The sequence below is a fragment of the Antechinus flavipes genome, chromosome 2 (assembly GCF_016432865.1).
Source record: "Antechinus flavipes isolate AdamAnt ecotype Samford, QLD, Australia chromosome 2, AdamAnt_v2, whole genome shotgun sequence".
NCBI classification, from domain to species: domain Eukaryota; kingdom Metazoa; phylum Chordata; class Mammalia; order Dasyuromorphia; family Dasyuridae; genus Antechinus; species Antechinus flavipes.
Window position 1 is genome coordinate 507,604,992 of NC_067399.1, and position 22,403 is coordinate 507,627,394.

Sequence of the window (22,403 nt, forward strand, 5' to 3'; positions counted from 1 at the left end):
TTTTAGTTAACATAAATATTATGAAAGATGATGTTATAGAAAAATATATATTCCAAACTAAAACAAAAATTAATAAGAATTCTGAAAATCTATAAAATCCTGCTTAATAAAAGAGACCTGAATTTTCATATCTTCTTCTACAGTCAATCTGTTATGTTGTTTTGATTAAAGAAAATCTATCCTCACACAGATATGTAGTTGGAAAATGGAGGAATAGTTTAATAGGCCAGTAATATCTTATTGTTATTATACAAATAGATTAGATCTTACTGACCCCCTGAAAGAATTTTAGGGACCTGTAGGTATAGAATTTGAAAACTACTAGATTAGACTATCTACCAAGACTCCTATAGATTTAGAATACTCCTGAGTCTTTAAAGGTGCTTGAGGGAAGTAGAAAAGAGTGACTAGGTAGACCATAGGTTGGGAAACTCTCTGTGTATTCATTATTAAGCTGCATGTATGCAAATTCTTACACTGAAGTATTGTTTATTCTCTATACTGCCTGAAGAAAAGGAAGGAATTAAACTTGATGTCCCAAAAATGCCTGGAGGGTGAAGCTGATGTTCATGTGATGGAAAATCTGAATTGACTTTCTTTGTTATTTTCCTTTTAGGGTGACCGTGGTTTTGATGGGTTGGCTGGTTTGCCTGGAGAGAAGGGACATAGGGTAAGCATTGAAAATGCAATAATCACATGCCTAAAATAAACAATAGAGAAATCCTATAGTAAGCCTTAATGACCATGGATATTTCCTGGAAATGTCTCAGTGTCCCCAAGTAGAAGGTAGGAAGCTTTGTTCATGTATAGGAATAATGGCCCAGACCGCTAAGGAATTAACTAAACAACATTAGCAAAGATATTCTTTGAAGTGTGTATTATGTTTTTAGCCTCCTAGAATGGTGAAGCATAATTTAGAGAAACTAGCGTGATAGAAGGAAGAGGAAATGAAAATACATAAACATTATGTCTTTACTTTTGGAAAGTCAGTTCCTTCTTCAACCACCCCCAAAATAAATGGGGATAATAGTGATACCTACTTTACAAGGTTATTTGAAAGATAAAATGAGATGAAATTTGTAAAGCACTTTGCAAACTTTAAAGAGCTTTAGTAATGCTATTTTTTTTTTTTTTGCTTCAAGTAGACTTTTATTTTTTTATTATAGCTTTTTATTTACAAGATATATGCATGGGTAATTTTTCAGCATTGACAATTGCAAAACCTTTTGTTCCAGTTTTTCCCCTCCTTCCCCTTAATGCTGTTATTAATGGTAATAATAAATATTTTTTAATTCTGTATTTTCATAGTTAAGCCAACTCAAATCATTTTGAAATTGAATTAAAAAGAGAAGAGACAAGTTTTATTTTAAAATTTACTGCAGTGTTTTAGGAATGTCCTCATTGAGATCATCCAAAAAAAAATTAGAGAGATAATCAAAAAGCTACTGTTCAAGCCCACAAAGGAGAGAAAAGAATAAGACAAAAAATCAAATCGAAACTTCACACCATAGAACAGGTGATTCTGGCAAGTTCAGAATGATACCTCAGTAGCTGTATACATTGGAGGGAAGTGTAATTGCTTTTGAAAAGAGAACAAAGCACTAAAAGAGAACTCAAGTTATTCTTCAAACTCATCTTTCCCAAATAAGATCAGTATTTAGACCTTGAAATCTATAGATTCCAAATGACTAACTACTCAGTTGTTTTAGGGATAATCTAAAAGGGTAAGGGTAATCAGGAAGGAAGGGAAAACAGAAAGAAGCTTTGGAGACTGGATTTTTCAACATTTTTATTACCCCCTCCAATTTTCTCTCTTCCCTTCCCTAGCCAACCTTTCTCACATTGCGGAGTAATTTTGTTGTGAATGGGAAAATATCCTACAGTAGCCCTGTGGCATGTTATTTCGGTGTTTTTAATGGTTATAAAACTACATTATTTGAGGGTAGAATTGACTTGAGAAAGAACTAGACCATTTGGAAGGGAGTCTGATGACTCAGGTTGTTACTCAAGGGAAACAGATGCCACTTCGGAGTCCAAGTGCCACCCTGTATGATTTAGGTGCTCTATAAGTTGGCTCTAAAGTCAATTCTTTAGTAGAGTCTCCTAAGGACAAGGTAACCATTGTAATTTGGAGGACAGTAATTATTTGAATGTCTAAGGCTTTATGTGCCAGGAAGACTGATGAGATACTGTTTGATATGCTGGAAAGAGAGCCAGATTATCTCTGTACTGTTCAAATATATTCAAATCCTACTTCTGATACATCCTTGCTAGGTAATATTGGGCAAGTCATTTAATCGCTTTGCCTCTCAGTTTCTTTATCTGTAAAACTGAGACATCACTGGCACAAGCCCTCCCTGGCTCATGAGGTAGGAATTTGAAGAGGCATATGGTATAATAGAATGAATGGCTAATTTGGGTTTAAAGAATCTGATAATGTATAACTTTGAGAAAGTCACTTTTGGGGCCTGTTTAATCATTTTTAAAAATTAAGGGACTGCATAAGCTTTCTGAAGTACATTCCAGCTCTTAATCTGCGAGCTCCTATTAAAATGAATACATATTAGACTACAACTAGAAGGGTTGAATTCTAAACCCAATTCAGTTGCTAATTACTTCTGTAATCTTTGGCAAGTCACTCCCTTCTCAGGATCTTAGTTTCCTTAATTACAAGCTCTAAATAGATCATCTTTCCCTACTCTAATATTCTACAATCCTAATTTATTATTTTTAGAAAGAGATATTTATTAAAATATGTTATTTATCTGTAGTTATCACAGAAATGTCAACATAGTGGGCTATTTTTATAATTACAGTTCTTAGTTACTTACTGCTTGTTTTTTAACTCCTTAACTAATTTATTGGGAAGTCTGGATCAGTGAACCTTTCACATTTTGTTTCATTGGTTCATGTTCCAGACCTGTTTGAAGAATTGCTGTTCTTGATATGGTCTGTACTATTTGGCTAAGGACAGGAGTGTCAACTTACATCTCTCTGACTCTGTGTGTGGAGAGAACTCACGTAACATTATTTTTTATCAGACTTAGATTGAATTTCCATGAGATTTCATGCATGCAGATTGTGAACTGTTGCATGTCCTAAATGTACAGCCTGTCTAGCAAACTCTCTCCTTTCAGGACTTACATGTTCATTCAGGCGGTGAATCTTTCCATCTAGTAATTCTCCCAGTCTGCTGGGGTGGCTGAACTCTGAAAGCATTGTGCATACTAGTAAAAAACGTTTCAGAGGGCTTTTGATTTGAAGTGCAGAAAAGAGAAAGAAACTAACCACGAGACCCAAGAGAAGCTGAGTAAAAATGTATTGATTTTCTTTGGAGAACTCAACAAGGCTTGTCTGACTCTGATCTTACTTTTTCAGGGTGATCCTGGTCCTTCAGGCCCCCCAGGTTCTCCAGGAGACGACGGTGAAAGAGTAAGTTGTCTAATTTATCCCTGACTACATCTAACCCATTAATCCCCTAGTGATCCTGGGCAAGAAAATTGAAGATAAAATACCAAATAGATGTGCAATTGACTGTGTTACTTAAGGCAGAATGTGTAATACAGATCAGGTTGGAAATAGAGAAGAGGGAACTGTGAGGGAGCCAAGGGAGCCGACGGTGAGAGGCAGGCAAAGGAGATCTTTCAAATGAGAGGGAGCGTCAAGCATGCACTACTCACTTTATCATTTCAGTTAATGCATTGTGTCCAGAAGGGACTCTCCCTACTGGCTGACTGAAATTGGCTGCAGCCCAAGTCTAAGAAACACTATAGCCGAATTGAGACAGGGCCCCCCAATTGTGCTGGGACTGAAAGATTTCATCAGAAAGACTTATGGGCTTCATGCCTGCAATGATCTCATCTGAATTAGGTGTTGGAGGGAATTCAGAGTGGAGGAGCAGAAATTTTCCAAGGAGTAAGGGTTAAAGGATGATATAAAATAATTTTTCTTTGGTCAAGCAAGAGCAAACCAAAATAGCAGTCAGTTGTAAGTTTATGAAAAGCATATACATTCCCCACAGACTTCTATTCTTTAGTAGATACTGAAGGAGGGAAGTTCCTAAGTGAGCCTAAAAGACAGTTAACTAAAGAGAAGAAGAATATTGAGTAGCAATTCTTGAATTCAAGAAACAATGAGGTCATTTTCTACATGATGTGGTTGGAAAAATCCTATCTGGGTTTGTGATGGACTCATCTTGAGCCCTGTGGGAAGACATATGGCTTCCTATGGTTAAGCTGGATGACCTCATGGTTGCTCTCTTCATCTAATATCTGAGATTCATAAAGGTAATTCGATCTATTGGGTTCAGTTGACTCCTCTGTCTGATTTCCTCTTCACTGGAGCCTGTGGTCTATGAGCTACTGTGGTTGCTTTGGCCCTGCATGACTCTCATTTCTCCCACAGTACATCCAGCTAACTCCTGTTATCTGGGACAATGAAGTGTAGGGGATTGCTAGAGCATTTCTAAGGGCCAGTAAATTTGGCAAATGTGCCGTGTACTTCTCTAGGCTGAGAAAAATCTTCCTTATGCATGATCGCCCTCTGATTGCTCCAGGGAAACCGATTTTCTGCATGATTAATATTTAGTGAGAAGGAAACTGGGTGGTGTTTCTCAAACCTGCTTGTTTTTCTTTCCCTCTAGGGTGATGATGGAGAGGTTGGACCCAGAGGTCTACCTGGAGAGCCTGTAAGTTCATTAATCTCAGCAGGAAATCAGTATCTCAGCATTTGGACTATTGTCCAACATTTAGGGGCCATTATGTTTAGTTTTATTATAACCATGATTTTTTTTTTCAATTTGTTCAATATTAAGTCCTAACTGTGCATAATACGCTATGTATGGTCCTAAGGACAAAAAGATAATGTCAACACATACACATGCACGCGCACACAACACACACACAGAGCTCTCAAAGAATTACCATCTAGGAAGTAAGAATGCAGCAGACTTTGTCAAATTATCCAAGGATACAGACACAAATGCAGGGACTTTTCTAGGGAGGGAAAAAGATAAATTTCTAATGAATCACAGTGTTATTATAAAGGAAGAAATGGAAGACATTTGGCCTTTTGGAACAAGACTAGGGTCTCTGCAATGTCCCTTTTGGATCCTAGGGCTCACAGTAGCAATGATGACCAACCAGTCTGAATCTGTCACTTTTTCTGATAATAAGCCTTTGCTAAAGGCAAAGTTCCCTGGCAATGTGCCTGTGACCTAAGAAACCAGATGATCTTATGATCTTTTCACTTAGGCTGTTGTATTTGGGCCAAAGCAGATTTCTTTGGTAATGAAAAGGGCATTAATTACTCTTCACATTCTGGTGCTTTTAAAATGTCCCTTTTTAGTTGTAAATGCCAGCTTAGCAGTATGTGTATGGGGACATTAATTGATGAGAAATGTTGCAAACATTTTATAGAACATGGGGATGACGTTTATAGATTCATTGGGGCTAAATTATACCCTAGATGTCCTATTAAATTCTATGAAGAATTCATCAACATAGCTATCTCTTTAACACATGTCTAAGCAATAACTTCTGGGTTATTAACTTCTTAAAACATTTACAGGCCAGGTATTACAATAATGAAGAAAGCATTTAGATGACAATAATAAACATGGAAAGGGTCTAGGCAGTTTCTATCAAACTTTAATTGGCTAGTAATCCATGTCCCTGGACTCACGCCCAATAAAAGCCCCAAATGCATGTGTGTCCTTCTTCAAAGTAACAGATAGAGGCTTTGATAACTTCTTGTGCCATCTTTAAAAATACTCTCATGGCTGAAACCTAATCCATTGTCACAGGCTCTGTCCAAAATTACAGAAAGGAAGGTAATTTTGATGAAAAATTCAATTCCTATCAATTAAGACACCTTTTTTTTTTTTTTTTAAACATACGACCTTCCTTTCTAAAGTTTTGTGGCATGATCTTCTGCCTGGAAAGTTTGGTTCCATTGACTTTCTCTCACCTCTGATTTTATACAATTCTCATACAATGATGATTCAGAAATACATACGGAAACACCATCTCTAAGAACTCCTTATATATCCTGAGCATATGAAGTATCAGGCAGGGTGGGATTCAAGAGCTATAGTCTCCTTCAGAGAATCCCAGTGAGAAACAGCTCACCATGAAGTAGAATGTAGTTTAGTGATGCTTTGCTTGGTGGGTATTTATTCTCTTCCTCTCTGTGAGAACCTGAAAGGTTGATCCTTGATTTTTCAAACATTCTTCTATCTTTAAGGGATCCTCCTTATTCATTCTCTTTATGTCCTTTTCCCCCAATATCAGGAATGTCCAGGAAGACCTATTTACCGACCAGGATAATAGGGTAGGGAGCATAGCCAGTGGTTTCTATTGACCTTTATCAAAAAGGGAAGGGTGTAGGGAAGGTTTGGCCAAGGGGCTAGCTAAAGACATCTATAAAAGCATGTGACATTCAACTCAGCTCCAATGAACAATAGGAAATAGAGATTGAATCTGTGATTCATTGGTAGAAGGAAGTTCCCAATTGAGGAAAGTCCTTCTATCAATGCAGGTCATCACCCTCTCTCAAACTTAGTCTTAGCAAATTGCCTAGAGCACTGATAGGCTAAGTGATATGGTCACACAGCCCTATATATCAAAGATTGAATCTGAACCTGGGTCTTTCTGGCTTTCCATTCTACCGTATGTCTGTCTGTAAAAGAATATGATCTTTAGCTCAATTCCATTCAAAAGACATAGCAAATGTACCACAGCCTGAGAGTGACTTTAAATTTTTAAATAGGATGTAGAGCTAAGGACATTGCTATGGTGGTTGTAGGATAGTTGGGTGGGCCTTAAGTTAGCTACAGACTAGGAATACAGGTCTTCAGTATGTAACAGCCAGGTCAGAGCAACAGCTCCAAATGATTTGGTTTTAGAGTAAGTTTCTGAATGCCTTCAGAGCACACCAAAATAAACAGATTTCTAAAACTGAAGGCCAAGGCAAAGAAAGGTGATGTGTAAGGCTTAATACTAACTATGATGGATTGAAATCCAATTTTCATCATTATCTTTGATGGCTCATCTAAAACATCCAAGTGTGCACATTACTTTGTGCGGTGACAATGAATTTTCTTGGTACAATTGTTTGGCACATGAGACAGTTTATTCTGGGTCTGATTTCCTTCTGAGAATGAAATGAGCCAGTTAAAAATGTTTCCGGAACTCAGATATAGTCTGAGATATTGCTGCTTTTATCACCAGCCCAATTTTATTTTCAATCTGAGCATATTTGTTGAATTCTTGCGGGCTAATTGTCATTCTGCATGTTGCCAGGGGAGATGCAAGGATAACATTCCTTCTCTCAAGTAGCTTACAATCTATTTGGAGAAGCAAAAACTTTGACTAGTGGAGTGGCTAAAGACTGTTCTCTTCCCTTCTCTCCAATTCCTTCTCTGTCTCTACCTCTCTCTATCTTTCTGTCTCTATTTCTGTCTTTCTCTGATTACATTTCTCTTTCTGTATATATATATATATATATATATATATATATATACATATATATATACATATACATACATATGTATGTTCTCTATAGAGACATATGTGTATTTCTATAGCACATGCATGTGTGTTCATATGAATAAGTATATATGTACATATACATGTGTGTGCTTTATGCACATGTGCATAGATACATACATGTACTATGCATATATATTAGTTTTAAATAGCTTTAGCAGCTTAAATCTTTAGTAAAACTTTACACATTTGAATATATATGTATTCTGTGGATGTATACATATTTGTAGATGTGGGTACATATATATATACAATATATATATAATATATATATTTTATATATATATATACACAAAGTATCCCTAAATTTTTTCTGAAGTTTTATGTTATTAAACCTATTTAATAATTTATTTATGTTATTAAAGCTATTTAATAGCTGATTTATACTATTAAAGTTTTAAAATCATACTGATACTTATGAGATATCCAAGATATTTATGATAGATTGTATGTTATATAAAATCACCACTAAAGGACTTCAGAAAGGAGAGGAATCGATGAATTTTTAAGCCATCAGAGATTTCAAAAAGTAGAACTTAAAGCAGACTTTTGAAAGATGAATAAGATTTTGATAGAGAAATGGAGAAAGGGTGTACCTTACAACTAAACTAGCATTTCTGCAAGATGTTTTTGAGGTGCTGAGTTTTCAGATCCTGACATCTAAATGTGTATCTTCATAAGTGAAATTATGACATGGATGTTTTGCTTCTTTATTTTAGGGACCTCGTGGTTTGCTTGGACCCAAGGGCCCACCTGGTCCACCTGGACCCCCTGTAAGTTCTGCAGCCTGCTTTTTATCTCTTGCTCCATTGTTGCCCTTGAAAATCCAAGTTTGTCCCCCTGTCAGAGCTATGATGTCCCACTTAGTCATTCAGGCAGATAATCTGAACTGATCACTGTGAACACCTGCTCCAAAGAAACATGAGGTGTTAGCAGAAGCTGAAAGTGCACAAATAGGAAGTTGCCTTTCAAAGGTGAAAGGAATTGTGCTTTCATGAGAAATGTTGCAGGTTACAAAATAGGGGCCCATATTTAGAGTTGAATTTTTTTTTCTCTGAAATTCATAACTCTTTCCCAGAAAGTCACACATATCTTTAATGTTAAAAAGAGAAATGGCAGGAATCCAGGTGTCCTCTCTACTTTACAACTTCCCAAAATAATGATTTGGGCAAAGAACAGAGGTCAAAGGATTAGTATTCCTGGAGTCCAAAGTTATCTTTGCCATTCACTTTCTGCATCCTGGAAGAATCATAGCCCCAAAGTGCAATGCTGCTGAGAGGGCCCTTCTCTGAACTTCCTCACTTTATAGCCCAGAGAAGGAAGATCATCCAGTCAAGATTACACAGCCAGGCCTATTGCAGAACTCAAAACAAGATTGCCCATGTCTCCTGTTTCCACTTTTGTGCTCTTTTTTCTACAGTAATCCAAAGTTGGGTGTGACCATGAAGTAGCATTGATGTGCTTTCCACAGCCCCAGAAGGAGACTTGGTTCATTTTATGAGTCTTTTATTTCCTGTAGTTCACTCAAAAGAGAAACAATATCACAGTATCGGGTTAGAGTCTTTTAGTGATTGGATTCACTTTTCTCTTATGGCTTTTAGAGAATGTGCTGCCAGTTGGGATGTTTCTAAGGAGATTCTCAGCTCTTATTGGGTGTGATCAATCTCCTCCTTCCTCAACTTTGCTTTTATCCATTTGAGTCACGCTTTACAAAATAGGCTGTTATCCCTAAGTGGTCAACAGTGCATTCAAACAGTTGGGCAGTAGCTCAATAAGGGGTAACTGTGTCCATCCCAGTGATAGAGCCACAGTCCTCAAAATATTTTTGGTCACAGAGAAGTACCACCATCTTATTCTTTATTAACTAATTTTTGCTGAGGAAAATGATGACACATTATAGCAGAGATGACAACTTACCTATGTATACATGATCCCAAGTTTAATTTTTGTCCCATTTGCAGCACACTTGGCCAGAACTAATGTGCTTTGGCAGCTCAGTTGAGAACTACTGGTGTAGCAGAAAGAGCACTAACTTTGAAAATAGATGAAAATAGTATTTGAATTCCTGCTTGTCTCTTTTCCATCTAGGTATACTTGGATAAAACTCTTTCTTCCTTTGGGCCTCAGTTTTCTCATATGTAAAATGAGAAGTTTGCAGAAGATGACCTCTATGGTACTTTCTAGTTACAGATACTATAATAAAATCAGATTCTATTCAAATAAAACTAGGTGACCACAGCAGGTTGCGTAATGGACTTAAGAGAAAGTCTGCAAATCAAACGAAGTTAAAACACTGACCAAAGAGTTATAGTCCTACTTAGATTAGTCAGGCACAATATCTGGGAAACTAAACAACAGCTCTTCTATCTCTCTGCCCTTTATTGGGTTGGAGGAAGTAAGGATAAATTGTCCTCAAGAAGAGAATACTCAGAGGATAATTGATAGTTGTCTTCAAGTATTTGAAGATCTGTTTAGAATTTAGACTTCTTCTGTTTGGCTCCAGAGGGAAGAAGTTTCAAGAAGTTCGATTTAGTTATTTCCTAATAATTAGAGAGGTCCAAAAGTGTAATGGAGTGTTGCTAGAATTAGGAGGTTCTCCTGCTGATGTGATATTAGATTCCTTTTAGGTAGGGATTGGGTTAGAGGTTCTCCAAGGCTCCTTCCAATGCCAAATTCAATGATTCTTGATTGTCTAGGGAAAGGCTAGGACTCTTTGCATAGGACACATAGGTCTGGTGAATAGCAACACATGAGGAAAGAAGTAGCTCCATTTCCCTCATGCAGGCAAGATCAGGAACGTAGATGGTTCTGCAGCCAGAGCAAAGCTCTTATTTTCCATAGAAGTTGTTTCTATCCCTTATTTTTGTCAGCTTGTTCCTTCAGGGTGCCTTTTCTCAGCATGCTTCCTCATCTGAAGTGGGAACAGTTTGTTGCCCTGAAATTTTCCCACCAGCAGGTACAGAAACTGGGAAATTTTGGCTGGCATTGTTCTCCTTGGTGAGGGGGTGTCCAAAGAGCAAGCTGAGCTGATGCAATTTTGAAGCAAGCCTTTCACGATTCACACAGCTGTTCTTCTTCAGCCCCAAAGACCTTGACATCATTTGATGACTTGGTTTTGGGATTTTGTCTTCTCTGGGTGGAGTTTTTCTTTTCATGTATTTTTTCCTCTTTTTTTTTTTTTTTAAACATTTTTATCTAGGGTGTGACGGGTATGGATGGACAAACTGGCCCAAAGGGAAATGTGGTAAGTCTTTGTTAAGCATCCAGACACATCACTTTTTCTAAATTACAAGGGCTAATTACTTTCTGGGTACATTCATTTTAGGACCAAGAGAGAATCTATTTATGTAATAAGGAGAAGTTAATGTATGCTGGTTTTACAGTGGGTTTCCAAGGGAATTCCTCGTTTGGTACCCTCCAGTATCTATTGTATCATGATGTATGCTCTTAGAGTAAGGGCCAAAGCAGTTATACATGGAATCAGCAAAAACAAATGCTTCAAGAGAATAGGCTTTAGACCTTAAAGAGGATAGTGGTTTAATAGCTGCAAAATAGGATTCTTTTTGGTGAAAATAAGGCACTAACTTGGGATTATAGAAGGAGATTGGGAAAGGCCCAATATAGGAAGTCTTGGCACTTAAAAACTGAGCTTTTAAGGAGGTTTGGGATTCTAATAAATAAGGCAAAAATATCTTCCATGCCTGGGAAACATATTTTTCAAAGTCATAAAGACAGGAGATTGAATGATGTGTGTGAGTGGTACCTTCCTTAATGGCCTGTTAAAAACCAAGTCATCCAGGAATTTACCTAAACCTTTTTTAAAACTTTAAAAAATGTTTCAGTTTTTATCAATGTTCTATAAATAAAATTTCCTATGTTTGCCTGTTGGGTGAAATTGGATAAATTCCCATCACCAAAATTATATCTTTTAAAATGTAAGAGAAGAGTTTAATTTAAATACCAATTTATTATGCATGATTTTGTCCATAGGTCCTGATTCTCTATCTCTGTCAATATTCAACATTTTCTCTTGCTCTTGTTAATGGGCCTTGGGTTAAAGACAATTTTCAGACTAGGTCACTACTTCTTTAAGAAGTAGACTGCTAATACTACTCTGTATTTTGTTTAGCCCTTTGTTATTTTCTTCCTTACAGGGTCCTCAGGGTGAACCCGGACCCCCAGGACAACAGGGTAATCCAGGTGCCCAGGTGAGTCTTGTCTGTGTAGAGAATAATATTTCACATACAGGAAAATTTTGTGACCCAGAGGCCCTAGAACCCAAGGAGAGATACACTAGACTTAAAGTTAAGACATCTAGTTTCAGAATTTTGAAAGATTTAGGAATTCCAGTCATTACAATGACCAACCATAGATCCAAATATACATACATACCATGTATGAAACATGGTAACTGTCTTAATGGAGAGGTGTTGGACTTAGTACATAAATTGAGACACACACACACACACACACACACACACACACACACCATAGTGACCATTGCAAAATTTTATTTTGCTTTGCTAGGATGTTTGTAATTTTTAAAAAAATTTTCTTACTTTCTTTTTAGTGGAGATGAGAAGAAGGTGGTAGGAAGGAGAGAATAAAGATCCGAAAATAAAATAAAATTGAAAACTTTTTAAAAGACACTTAGTTTTGAGTCCTAGATCTACCACTGTGTCTGAGTTTCTTTTTCCTCATCTGTAAAAATAAAATAATAACAATAGGTACCAGGCCTGCTTCATAGAGTCAGATTTGATAATGAATGTGTTGGTGGTGCTTTAAAAACTTCTAGCAGCCTCTTCACAAATGTAAGTGGGCCTTACCATTGGAATAGTTTACTTAATTTTCAGTCATCCATTTAAGTCCATTCCCTATGCTTTACTTCAATCACTGCAACTTTCAAACACTCTTGTCAATTTACATGAGGCCTTATCTGCTGCAACTAATAGAGTATACCATAGATTGCTAACAATTAAGTACAGAGACTGGCATTTTTGGCTTTGGTGCATTTTAATGCAGAAGGAGAATTGGGCCTGGAGGTCAATAAGGTAAACAATATATATTTGTATATACAATTTGTATATACATACAAAGAAGATGTTCTGGGTAAATCAAATTATCTTACTTTCCCCCCTCCTTTCATTTTCTGTTTACAGGGTCTTCCAGGTCCTCAAGGTGCAATTGGCCCACCAGGAGAAAAAGTACGTGTTGTGATTCCCACTTTCCCCAATACAAAATAATGTAATGGCCATTATCAGTCTGTATTTGCCCATCTGACTACTCTCACACTATCCCATCTCATTGCCAATTACACATCTGTTCTTGCCTGTGTATAGGAACATTTAATCTGTTTACATCCAGGCCAGGATGAAGAAACTGCACAGTTCATCTCTAATTCATAATATTTGCATTTGTTTTCCATCTGAAAGGCAGCATTTTGAGGGCAGTAAAACATCAGGATGTTTTCACTCGGATATTAGCTAAGAAAAAGATTAAGGCATGGTTTAAGAATAGAACCCTCAGTAACAAATAAAAGTCTTTGCCTTTCAGCCTTTCGTAGGGGAATTTTCACATTAACACAAAATATCTTTTGGGACCAACAGAGGATTGTTTCTAAAAGATTCTGCAAATGCATGACTCCCATAAATTGGTAGTTTTGGAGTCCTAAAAGGTGAAAATTCTCTGATTGGTCACCTCATTTTGGTGAGGACCTTGATCAGTGAAAATCAAGTACCCTGAGTGAAAATCCAAGTTTATTTAGTGGGATTTCTTCATGGTGTAAGCAGGTTCTATGTTGAATTTTATTATTTTTAAGGCATTCTTTTTCCTCCTTTATCTTGCTGGAGGCAACTTTCTGGTCATTTTATTTTAATCTAGTTTTCAAACATTTGGGGTCCTGTTTAGTAAAAGTTGAATCCTGATTTTATTTATCAGACTTATGTCTTGCCATCATAGAGATTCCATCTAATAGGCTGCATTTGAGAAGATGATAATTCAGTGGAAATCAGCATTTTTCAATAGCATCCTCTAATGCAGACCTTGCCTAAGTCATGATGGAGATCCCCAAAAGTCACCTTGAGAAGAAGATGAGGGATGTTCCATTTTTCTATAGATAGCACCACTGAATACTAGACAAATGTGTTCTAAATTGTGACCACAGTATAATTTTTTTGCTGATCTTCTTTTCCTAGGGTCCCTTAGGTAAACCTGGACTTCCAGGAATGCCTGGTGCAGATGGACCTCCGGTAATTTGAGTTAAATTTATTTGAATTGAATTTGTTGAATTAAATGGAGTTGAATTGAATATTCTTCCTCTTCCAAATCCCAGCTTCCCATCCTCCTAGAATAGTGGGCCACTCATTGCTGATAAGAAAATACATTTTACAGATTCATAGGGGTGGCCATTTCTGAGCTTCATTTGACTCATTCTCTAAGTCTGTTAATAAATATACATTTGGTCTCATGCTTGATTGCACAGTAATTATTGGGTTTGGGACACGCTTTTCATAATGTGTTTCAATCAGAGTGGCGATTGCCTGGTAGGAAAGCTATTATTTATTACTGTGTGTCATTTAATTATTGGAACCTACTCTGGCATCTTTAACAAGTTGTGTGGGAGAGGGAGAGGAGGAAGAGAAATAATCAGCTAGGTGTGAAAGATTCTCAATGAATAATCTGTTCTGTAAAAAGAAAGGGGAATGAGAAGTCCTAATAGTAATACACAGGTGTATTTTTAGTTTGCAGACAATGATGGGTGTGAGAGAGAAGCGTGAATTTACAGTATTGTAAGCTCACAGCCGCACTCCCAAATTGGAGCTCTCTTGGAAATAGTCAGTTAAACTCACAAATCTAGTCCATGGTCAAGCTGTGCAAATTAAAAAAATAGGAAAAAATATAAAGTAGTTGAGAGGAAAAAAAGGAGACTGGGAGTAGATTTTTTTTATTAGATCATTCTCTTTATAAGAGTTACAACAGGTTCCTTTGACTGTGCTCATTGCATGTGGAGTATTTTAGCTATTTTAATAAAAATAATGAATTAAATCAATTATTAAAGCTATACAATATTTTATAGTTTTAATAATGCTATAAGAAGACAAACTAAATAAAAAGGTTAATTATGTTAATAATTATTTGGTATCTGATTAGCAAACAGTTCTTTGCTTTAATTTTCATCTTTAGATCTGTGGCTTCCTAGCTCTAACCCACAAATGGAGTTCTAATTCTAGCTACAGAATAGTGTAGTACATAGAACAGTTAGCATAGTCAGGAAAAGCTGAGTTCAAATCCAGCTTCAGAGATTTACTATTAGCTGTGTGACCCTAGGTAAGTAACTTAACTGGAGAGTGAAATAGCAAATACCTCCAGTATCTTTGCTAAGAAAGCCCCAAATGGGATTAATGAAGAGTTGGTCATTACAGAAACTACTAAATAACAAGAAACCCTAGCCACAGACTGATTTGGGGCACAGGCTAGATCCTATTCTATCCCTTTAACCTTTGCCACATCAAACTAGACCATCGACTGAGCCATAACCTTGGTCATAGGCTGACCTCTTAGAGGTTAGAAAACTACATCTTTCACTTAAATCAGACATTTATTGGTAGATAATATTGATTTCAAAGTAGGCCAGATAGCAGCATATGGATGTCTTAGTTCAAATATCCCCAGTATACTCTGGAGATTCTTCAGGATACATTTCCTTCTTATAGAGAATTAGAAAGGCCATCATTACTTACTTTAATATAGTAAAAAAAGATATACTCTTAAAATATACTTAAATTTTTAAAAAATATCTTGATTTTGAAAGAACTGGTGTTTTTAATAGCCAATTCTAATGAAATTTTCAATTATAGAGAGCCCCTTAAAATGCTTTTGTGGCCCAAACTCTATGCTGTCTTCTTCAAATATGATACTCTCTAACATTCATGGGAATTATGATGAAATATAGTGAATAGCAAAAGAGAGCAAAGAAAATTTCACTTTTGTGAGGAAAAACAATCTGACATATAGAAAAAAGTTATTTATTCAAAGCACTGTAGGCAGCACTTTTGTTACACTTGAGTCAAAATGTCTGAATGTACACAACATAGCCCCTACTCCCAGCCCCTGGACTCCAGATGTATCAGAATGATCACCTCACTGAATGACCTAAGTAATTCAAGAAAGACCTGATTGTCAGACTATAGGTTCTGAAATCAGCAGGGTTTCCAGAAACCACTCCATAGCTACCGATTTGGAATTCTTGCCATGCAATCCTGCTTTTTTGGAGAGAAAGTAGTCTGCCATATGATGACCTGAATTCCAGTTACAACTCCAGCTAGAATATCAGCAGGAACACAGCATTGGTTCTGGTAACAATTTGGCCATGAGGCTATTTGTTGCATTACTATACCCTTGAAGGCACAAAGACAAAGTTTTATGATTCCTGACTTGGTTGGCTTATTATTGGTTCTTTGCAAAAATGATAAAAATGTTTTTTAAAGTGTTAAAACAAAATGCATAAACATTTTCCCTCTCTTAAACAAATGTGTTAAGATAATGTTTCTCAAAGTGATGGGCCATTGGGTCTCTACCACATGACTCTATTCCACTGAGCTTTGGTTGAAGCAATATTTCTTGACAGTGAACATTTCTCTAAATGTTGGCTGATTGAACATGAAAGCAAAGTGATTAAAGTTCACTGAATAATGTGCTAGAAAGCTCAGCACTCCCAACTCTAAGAAGGAATTGATACATGCCTATATCAATTTTAAAAGAACACTGGAGAAGAAGAATTTAACAATTTTAATTAGACCTCAATTTCCGCCATTTGCAAAATAAAGAGCCTGGACTATTGGATCTTTAAGGTCTCTCCTTGTTTCAAATGGAAATTCCAAGTGAGACATGGATTAAATAAGGTTGTGGCCTACAATCTCAAGATAAACTCCATACCCATGTAAGTTGAGAAAAAAACTGTAATCAGTTCCAAGCTGAGTGATGGGAGCTGCTGATCTTAGCCCTTGTCAACAGTCTTTCATCTTGCTTTTCTTCTAGCAAACAGATATTTAAGTTTTTAGAGACATCATAGTGACAGCCAGCCTAGGAAGCTGTGATATCTACAGGTCATAGGTTTGGTTTTTCTTCCCCAGTTCTGCCATGAACTTGATTTGCTGGGTGAAACTTTGAGTAAATTGCTATTCTTGTCTGTGCCCCAATTTGGTCATCTGTAAAATAGGTACTGGAGGGAAGTATTCTGCTAGGCCCACATTAAGAAATCCCTGCAGAATAGCTTGAGTTCTTTAGGGCAGAGAATGAAAAGAAATGATGTTTTAAAGGAAATGAAGCATGGGTGAGTAGGCCCCTCCAAGGTAATAGATGGAATAATTCAGTGCTTTTCTTTTTTGTCAACAGGGACATCCTGGCAAAGAAGGCCCTCCAGGGGAGAAAGGTGGTCAGGTAAGTATCCTTTTTAAAATGCTCATCTTATCTGGGATCTCTGTGCTGAAAATCCCATCTTTGCGGGGTAGGGCCAGAAGAGCAACACAGTCAATGTTATTTTCAATCCCATGTAAGAATATATACACAGGTAACCTATATGTGTCAAATGTAGAATTTGAAGTATTCTTCCTGGCTCCAAGACAGGCTCTCCATCTATTCTGCTTCTCATATGGCTACTATACTCTCATGATGCTTGTGCATCTATAGACTTAATATGACCCTCCAAATAAAAAGAAAGTGGTACAAGAAGAGAGGGCAAAAGATGAAGAGAAAAAAAATTAGTTCAAGTGAAAAAATACATTATTCAATAAGCTTGAGATCCTGCTTAGTGTAATAGAAGAGATGGAATTACTGCATTATTGCATTTTTAAAATACTGGAAATGTGGCTGCTTTTGTGTTGGAAACAAAACACCCTTTGCCCATAAATCTTAATAATTAGTACAGTATAGTTTCACAATTTCTGTTTAAGAGAAATTTCTTGGATGCATCCCCCACAGATAGCAAAAGGATGTAAAGAGAATTGTAGTGTCAGACATTCTCCAGAAGTCAGCTGTCTCCCCCAAGGTATATAGTGATCCATGTCATATAATGGAGATGTTTTTGTGGGAGTGATGGAGGAGAAAAAAATCATAGTTTGGATACAGTTGTTTCATGCAAAGTTTCCTTCCCTAACCTTTAAACCACTTAAATACTTCTTTCCATGCCCTCTAAGGACATAGTTCAAAACTAGCATCCCTGATTTTTCAAATCTAGATTTTGGGGAAGGCTGATCTGTAGTTCCACTTTGTGCTTTGTTTGTTGGATTGGAAAGGATTTATTAATCTCTTTTACAAGAGCTTGATCAGTTGGCCTGATCTTCACCCTTGCAAGTCCTGGATACCATCCAACATGGAAAAATAGCACCTAAATCCATGATTAAGGTCTCTCCTCTAAGTGACAACCAGTTGTGTCTCTATAATATCATTACTATACTCAGCAACCTTGAAGATTAAAAAATTATTTTTTGCAAACATTAGACAATCTGCAGGTGTTGAGGTTTAGCCTTTAAGCTGTAACTTCCCCTGAATTATTTATAGCCTCAGAAGTTTACTAATGAGTTTTAAAAATAAAGATTCCTATTGGTTTAACCAGAGATTACCAGGAACTCTGTTTTCATTGAATTACATTTTGATGTCACTGCCTGAAATAATAATTTCAGGTCTTGGAATGATCCCTTCCTATTCTGTAAGGTACTGGTTGTCTTACACACTAAATAGAATTTCCATCTACTGTTTTTGTGTAAGTCAGCTATGAAGGTAAAACCCCTTCCTAGGACCCATCAGGAAGAAGGCATTATGCCCCACCAACACCCAAAGCCGATATTCTCTTTAAACTACTTCCTGCACTGTCAAAAATTATGTTTTTGTTGTTGAAAAATTCAATTTATACACTATCTCAGTATTAAAAATTTTTTGCAAAAAAGCTTGTGTGTGATTGGACTTCTCTACATACTTGTATGTGTATAAGAAGTTTCGGTAGTGGTTGAAGTCAGAGATTCATCAGCGACTTTGCTACATAAGAATTATGGATGGGAGAGTCCACTTTCTCCCATTCTCTTTCTTCTTTCCCAGTCCTTACCATTCATATGATGTCTCACCATAGCCATTCTCCCATCTCTCCAATCTGCTTAGCTGCACCCCTCCTGTCAAACACTTGCAGAGGGTAAAAAGAGAAATTATCATAAATGACAAACTTGGATTATCTTCATGTCATGCTGAAGGAATCCTCTTTTTTATATGGAAAATGGATAGAATTTTATCAATTGAGTTTCCATACCTGGAAGAGAAATTTAGGCAAGATCTGACTATATTATAAATAAAGGGATGAAGGTGACTCAAATTTTGTGCTTGAAGGGCATTTAATAAATAATGACATTCTCTCAAAGGAAGGACAGCTATCCAGAGTAGGGAGAGATTTTAAAGATTAATCTCTAATAGATATTTGACCACAATTATCTTAAAACTTAGAATCTAAGGCAAAGTCATCCTTTGGTCATAACAAAAGTATCTCAACTCACATTTATTGGAGACTTCTTCACTAACAGTCTTTGCTGAAGAAATAAAAAGTCTGTCTCACCCTCTTCACTTAGTATTATTTTCTCATATGCTCACAAATTATTCAGATTTAGACCCATCATCTATCTAGGGCCATACGCCAAATATACTGATCTTTAATTGGCCCATCTGAAGGAAAATTCTTTACTTTCTTTTGAGTCCTCAGTAATTTAGAATTAGGGGGGAACAGCTTGAATTGGGCACAGAAACAAAGTCTTATTGTTAATTTTCCTTTAATTCCAGGGTCCACCTGGTCCTCAGGGTCCAATTGGATATCCAGGTCCTCGAGGAGTCAAGGTAAGAACATTGCTTATAGCAGGAATTCTATGTCTCTTCTTTTTCTCTCTTTTAAAACTCTAATTTGGGACTTTGACTTTGTTGACTAGTTTTACAGAATTTGTCCATGATTTCCTCACCACAAATGCCAGAAGGAAGTGGTACTGACCCAACTTTTCTACACTTGCCATACCTAGTTAGATAACCATGGAGAATGGGAATAATAAATAATAATAATAATAATAACATACTAGCTGCTGCTATTTATGGTACTTTAAGATTTATAAAGTTCTATATCATTTGATGAGAAAGATTCTTCTGTGAATCAGGAATGAAGAGACTGGGAATAATAACTAATCTGGTTGGAGTGTGAAAAATCATCAGTCAGCTTAGTCAGGCATCTGTCAATAGAATGAATTCCTTTAGCCTTGAGCTGTTTCTGTGGGTAGAGAGAATTTTGTTAGGCCCTCCTGTCAACTTCTGAAACCCCTCTCAGGCTGCAGAACTCAGGCTCAGGTGATCAACTTGGAGCTATCTCCTTGGTAAAGCCTGGAAAAATGTCTTCGGAGACATTTTCACATTTAAAGAGAGAATCAGCGCCTCTCGGGAAGTCTGGTCCAATCAGAGTTGTTAAGAGAGGGAGTTCAGTGAGATCTGTGTCCATTTATCCAAAATTGTATTTCTGCAGTTTTAAAGGCCTCTAGAATCTTGTTAAATGAAGCACAGAGCACCACAGCAATATCCAAACACAAGTCCTGTGGTGTTTCATTAAAGTTAACTGCATCTGTTTGGAACTATGTGATTTAATCTATAGCTATGCAGTTCTCTTTGGATGTTTACATGCCAAGATCTGTGTATATGGTTGTACAATCCGGAATTATGCATGAGAGGGATTTTATTTTCTAATAAAGATGACCTAAAAAGCATTTTTTTATCTCATCCTTGAGGAAACAGGGTATATTTTCCCCCCAGTGTTTATCTCTGTTTTATAGAAAATATGATTAGTACTTGACAAATCAAGAAGAAAGGCTTCAAATAAGGTCAAATAAGGCCTCAAAAACTATTTGTTATGTGGACCTGGACAAATCACTTAACTCCAATGGCCACCCATCCTCACCCCTACCCTGTCCCTGCTGATATCAAAATATCATGAATAGGAGCTTAGATTGGGCCCATGATTTCTTTGGTAAAGGGACCTTTCCAGTGCAGAAACTCCCTTCATCTTCTCTGAAATTTAGAGACTTTAGAATTGTCTTGAGCACCGAGAAGTTAAATTATTATATTTACCAAGGGTCACGTAGTCAGTAGGTGTCAGGATAGGACATAAATCCAAAATTTTCTGGCTACAGGGTCAACTCTCTATCTACTATGTCACACTATCTCTCAGGTCAGATTTACTTTTAAATTACACAGTCTTGCTTTTTACCCTCCCATGTTCCTTGATGACTCTATAGTATCCTCACAATGATAGAATAGGCAGAGATCATCCCATTTGATAGATAAGGAAGCTGAAGTCCAAAGTGTTGCATAGCAAATTAGTGAGACCAGAACGAGGGTCTAGAAGAATTCTTAATTAAGCATGCTTTCCACTATACTATATAGTTTCCCCAAAATCTCTTCTTTTTCCAAATCTTCTCCCACAGCATGATTTAGCGAAATAGAATGCTGGATTTGAAAGTTAGAACCCATATTTGAGGCTTGACTCAACTAGTTTGCTGCATTTGTAATTCTGAATGAGTCATTTGATTTCTACACCACCTAACTTCTGTAAAATGGAAGGATTTGGCTTAAATCAGAGACTACAGAGCTACCAGGAACCTCGGAGATTACCTAATTTAACTCTCCGTTTTGCTCCTCCCCCAGTTAATTTATTTATTTTTAACTGAAGATGCTTTAGTCTAGAGACCATTTAAGGGACTTGCCTAGGATAATTAAATGACAGAGCTGAGATTTGAATCCAGGCCCTCTGACTCCCAATTCATGCTCTTTCTACTGTACAATGCTGTTTCTTGGACCTCTAAATCCTACAGTTCTTCACAGAAAGGGAAAATTAAATGCCTCCATCCCTTTCCTCCAGCACCCCTCATTGGAATGAACTGCAGCTGTAATAAAGGAGACATTAGCAGGAAGATGACGATGGGAGCAATATTACGTGTGTGGTGAAAAATCCCTGGCATGGAGTTAAAACCATTTACTGATAGCACTGTGTTGTTAATTGAATACTTCTGTATTTCTAAGGGAAGGGAGGAGAAGATATTTGCCTTAAAATTTTCATAACAAATACTTGCATCTTGTCTCCCTGATCAGCATCCATTCCTGACGTAAGCATGAAAGGATGGTGTTTCAGTTTTTATTGCAGAACCTGGAAGCTGAGGAATGGGGAGGAGTTCTTTACAAAAAAAAGAAAAAAAAAAAGCATTCATCTTAGAAAGAAATGTGATCTCAGAAAGAGAAACCTCTCTTGCATTAAAAATATAAGCAATGTGCACAGATTAACTGATAGAGGTGACAGCTAATGGTTATGATTAATACCATAATTAACATCTTTAGCAGGATGATACAGGGACAGTCAAGGGAGGTCTACTTATTTTTAGTCCAATGCCCACACTGGCATTGGGGGAAATAGCTTCCTTTGCCATTCATTAATTTCCAGCAACATTCTCCCTACGCCTCCCTTTGTTGATTTAGAGCTTGACACCCACCTGAGTTTGATCAGGGCTTGCACAGTACATTCCCCTGCAGCTGAAGAGCTTAACTTTTCGTTAGGCTTATAGGGGCTATTTTGGAAAAAAGACCCAGACTGAGATGCCTGGGAAGTGGTTTCTGTTTGTAGTTCTGCTACTCTATGTGGGGTTGAATTTAGATAACTTATTTCTCTTCTCTGAGCTTCAGTTTCCTTATATGTAAAATGTGAATGTTCGACTGAATGGTCTCTGTGATGTCAAAAAATAAAAACTGCATGAAAAAGGAATCGACTGGGGGTCTTCAGGAAGCCTGTGTCCTAGC

General features: G+C 36.9%; 1 protein-coding gene across 2 annotated transcripts in view; it reads left to right on the forward strand.

Annotated features, from left to right (window-relative positions):
* The window catches only part of COL5A1 (collagen type V alpha 1 chain), a 292,321-nt gene that overhangs the window by 182,530 nt on the left and 87,388 nt on the right, over positions 1 to 22,403 (forward strand). For both annotated transcript variants that reach the window (XM_051980301.1, XM_051980302.1), the window contains exons 18-27: positions 617 to 670; positions 3,379 to 3,432; positions 4,643 to 4,687; positions 8,267 to 8,320; positions 10,747 to 10,791; positions 11,702 to 11,755; positions 12,707 to 12,751; positions 13,742 to 13,795; positions 16,941 to 16,985; positions 19,365 to 19,418. In XM_051980301.1, the coding sequence (XP_051836261.1) occupies positions 617 to 670; positions 3,379 to 3,432; positions 4,643 to 4,687; positions 8,267 to 8,320; positions 10,747 to 10,791; positions 11,702 to 11,755; positions 12,707 to 12,751; positions 13,742 to 13,795; positions 16,941 to 16,985; positions 19,365 to 19,418 (504 nt within the window). The remainder of the gene's footprint in view (positions 1 to 616; positions 671 to 3,378; positions 3,433 to 4,642; positions 4,688 to 8,266; positions 8,321 to 10,746; positions 10,792 to 11,701; positions 11,756 to 12,706; positions 12,752 to 13,741; positions 13,796 to 16,940; positions 16,986 to 19,364; positions 19,419 to 22,403) is intronic.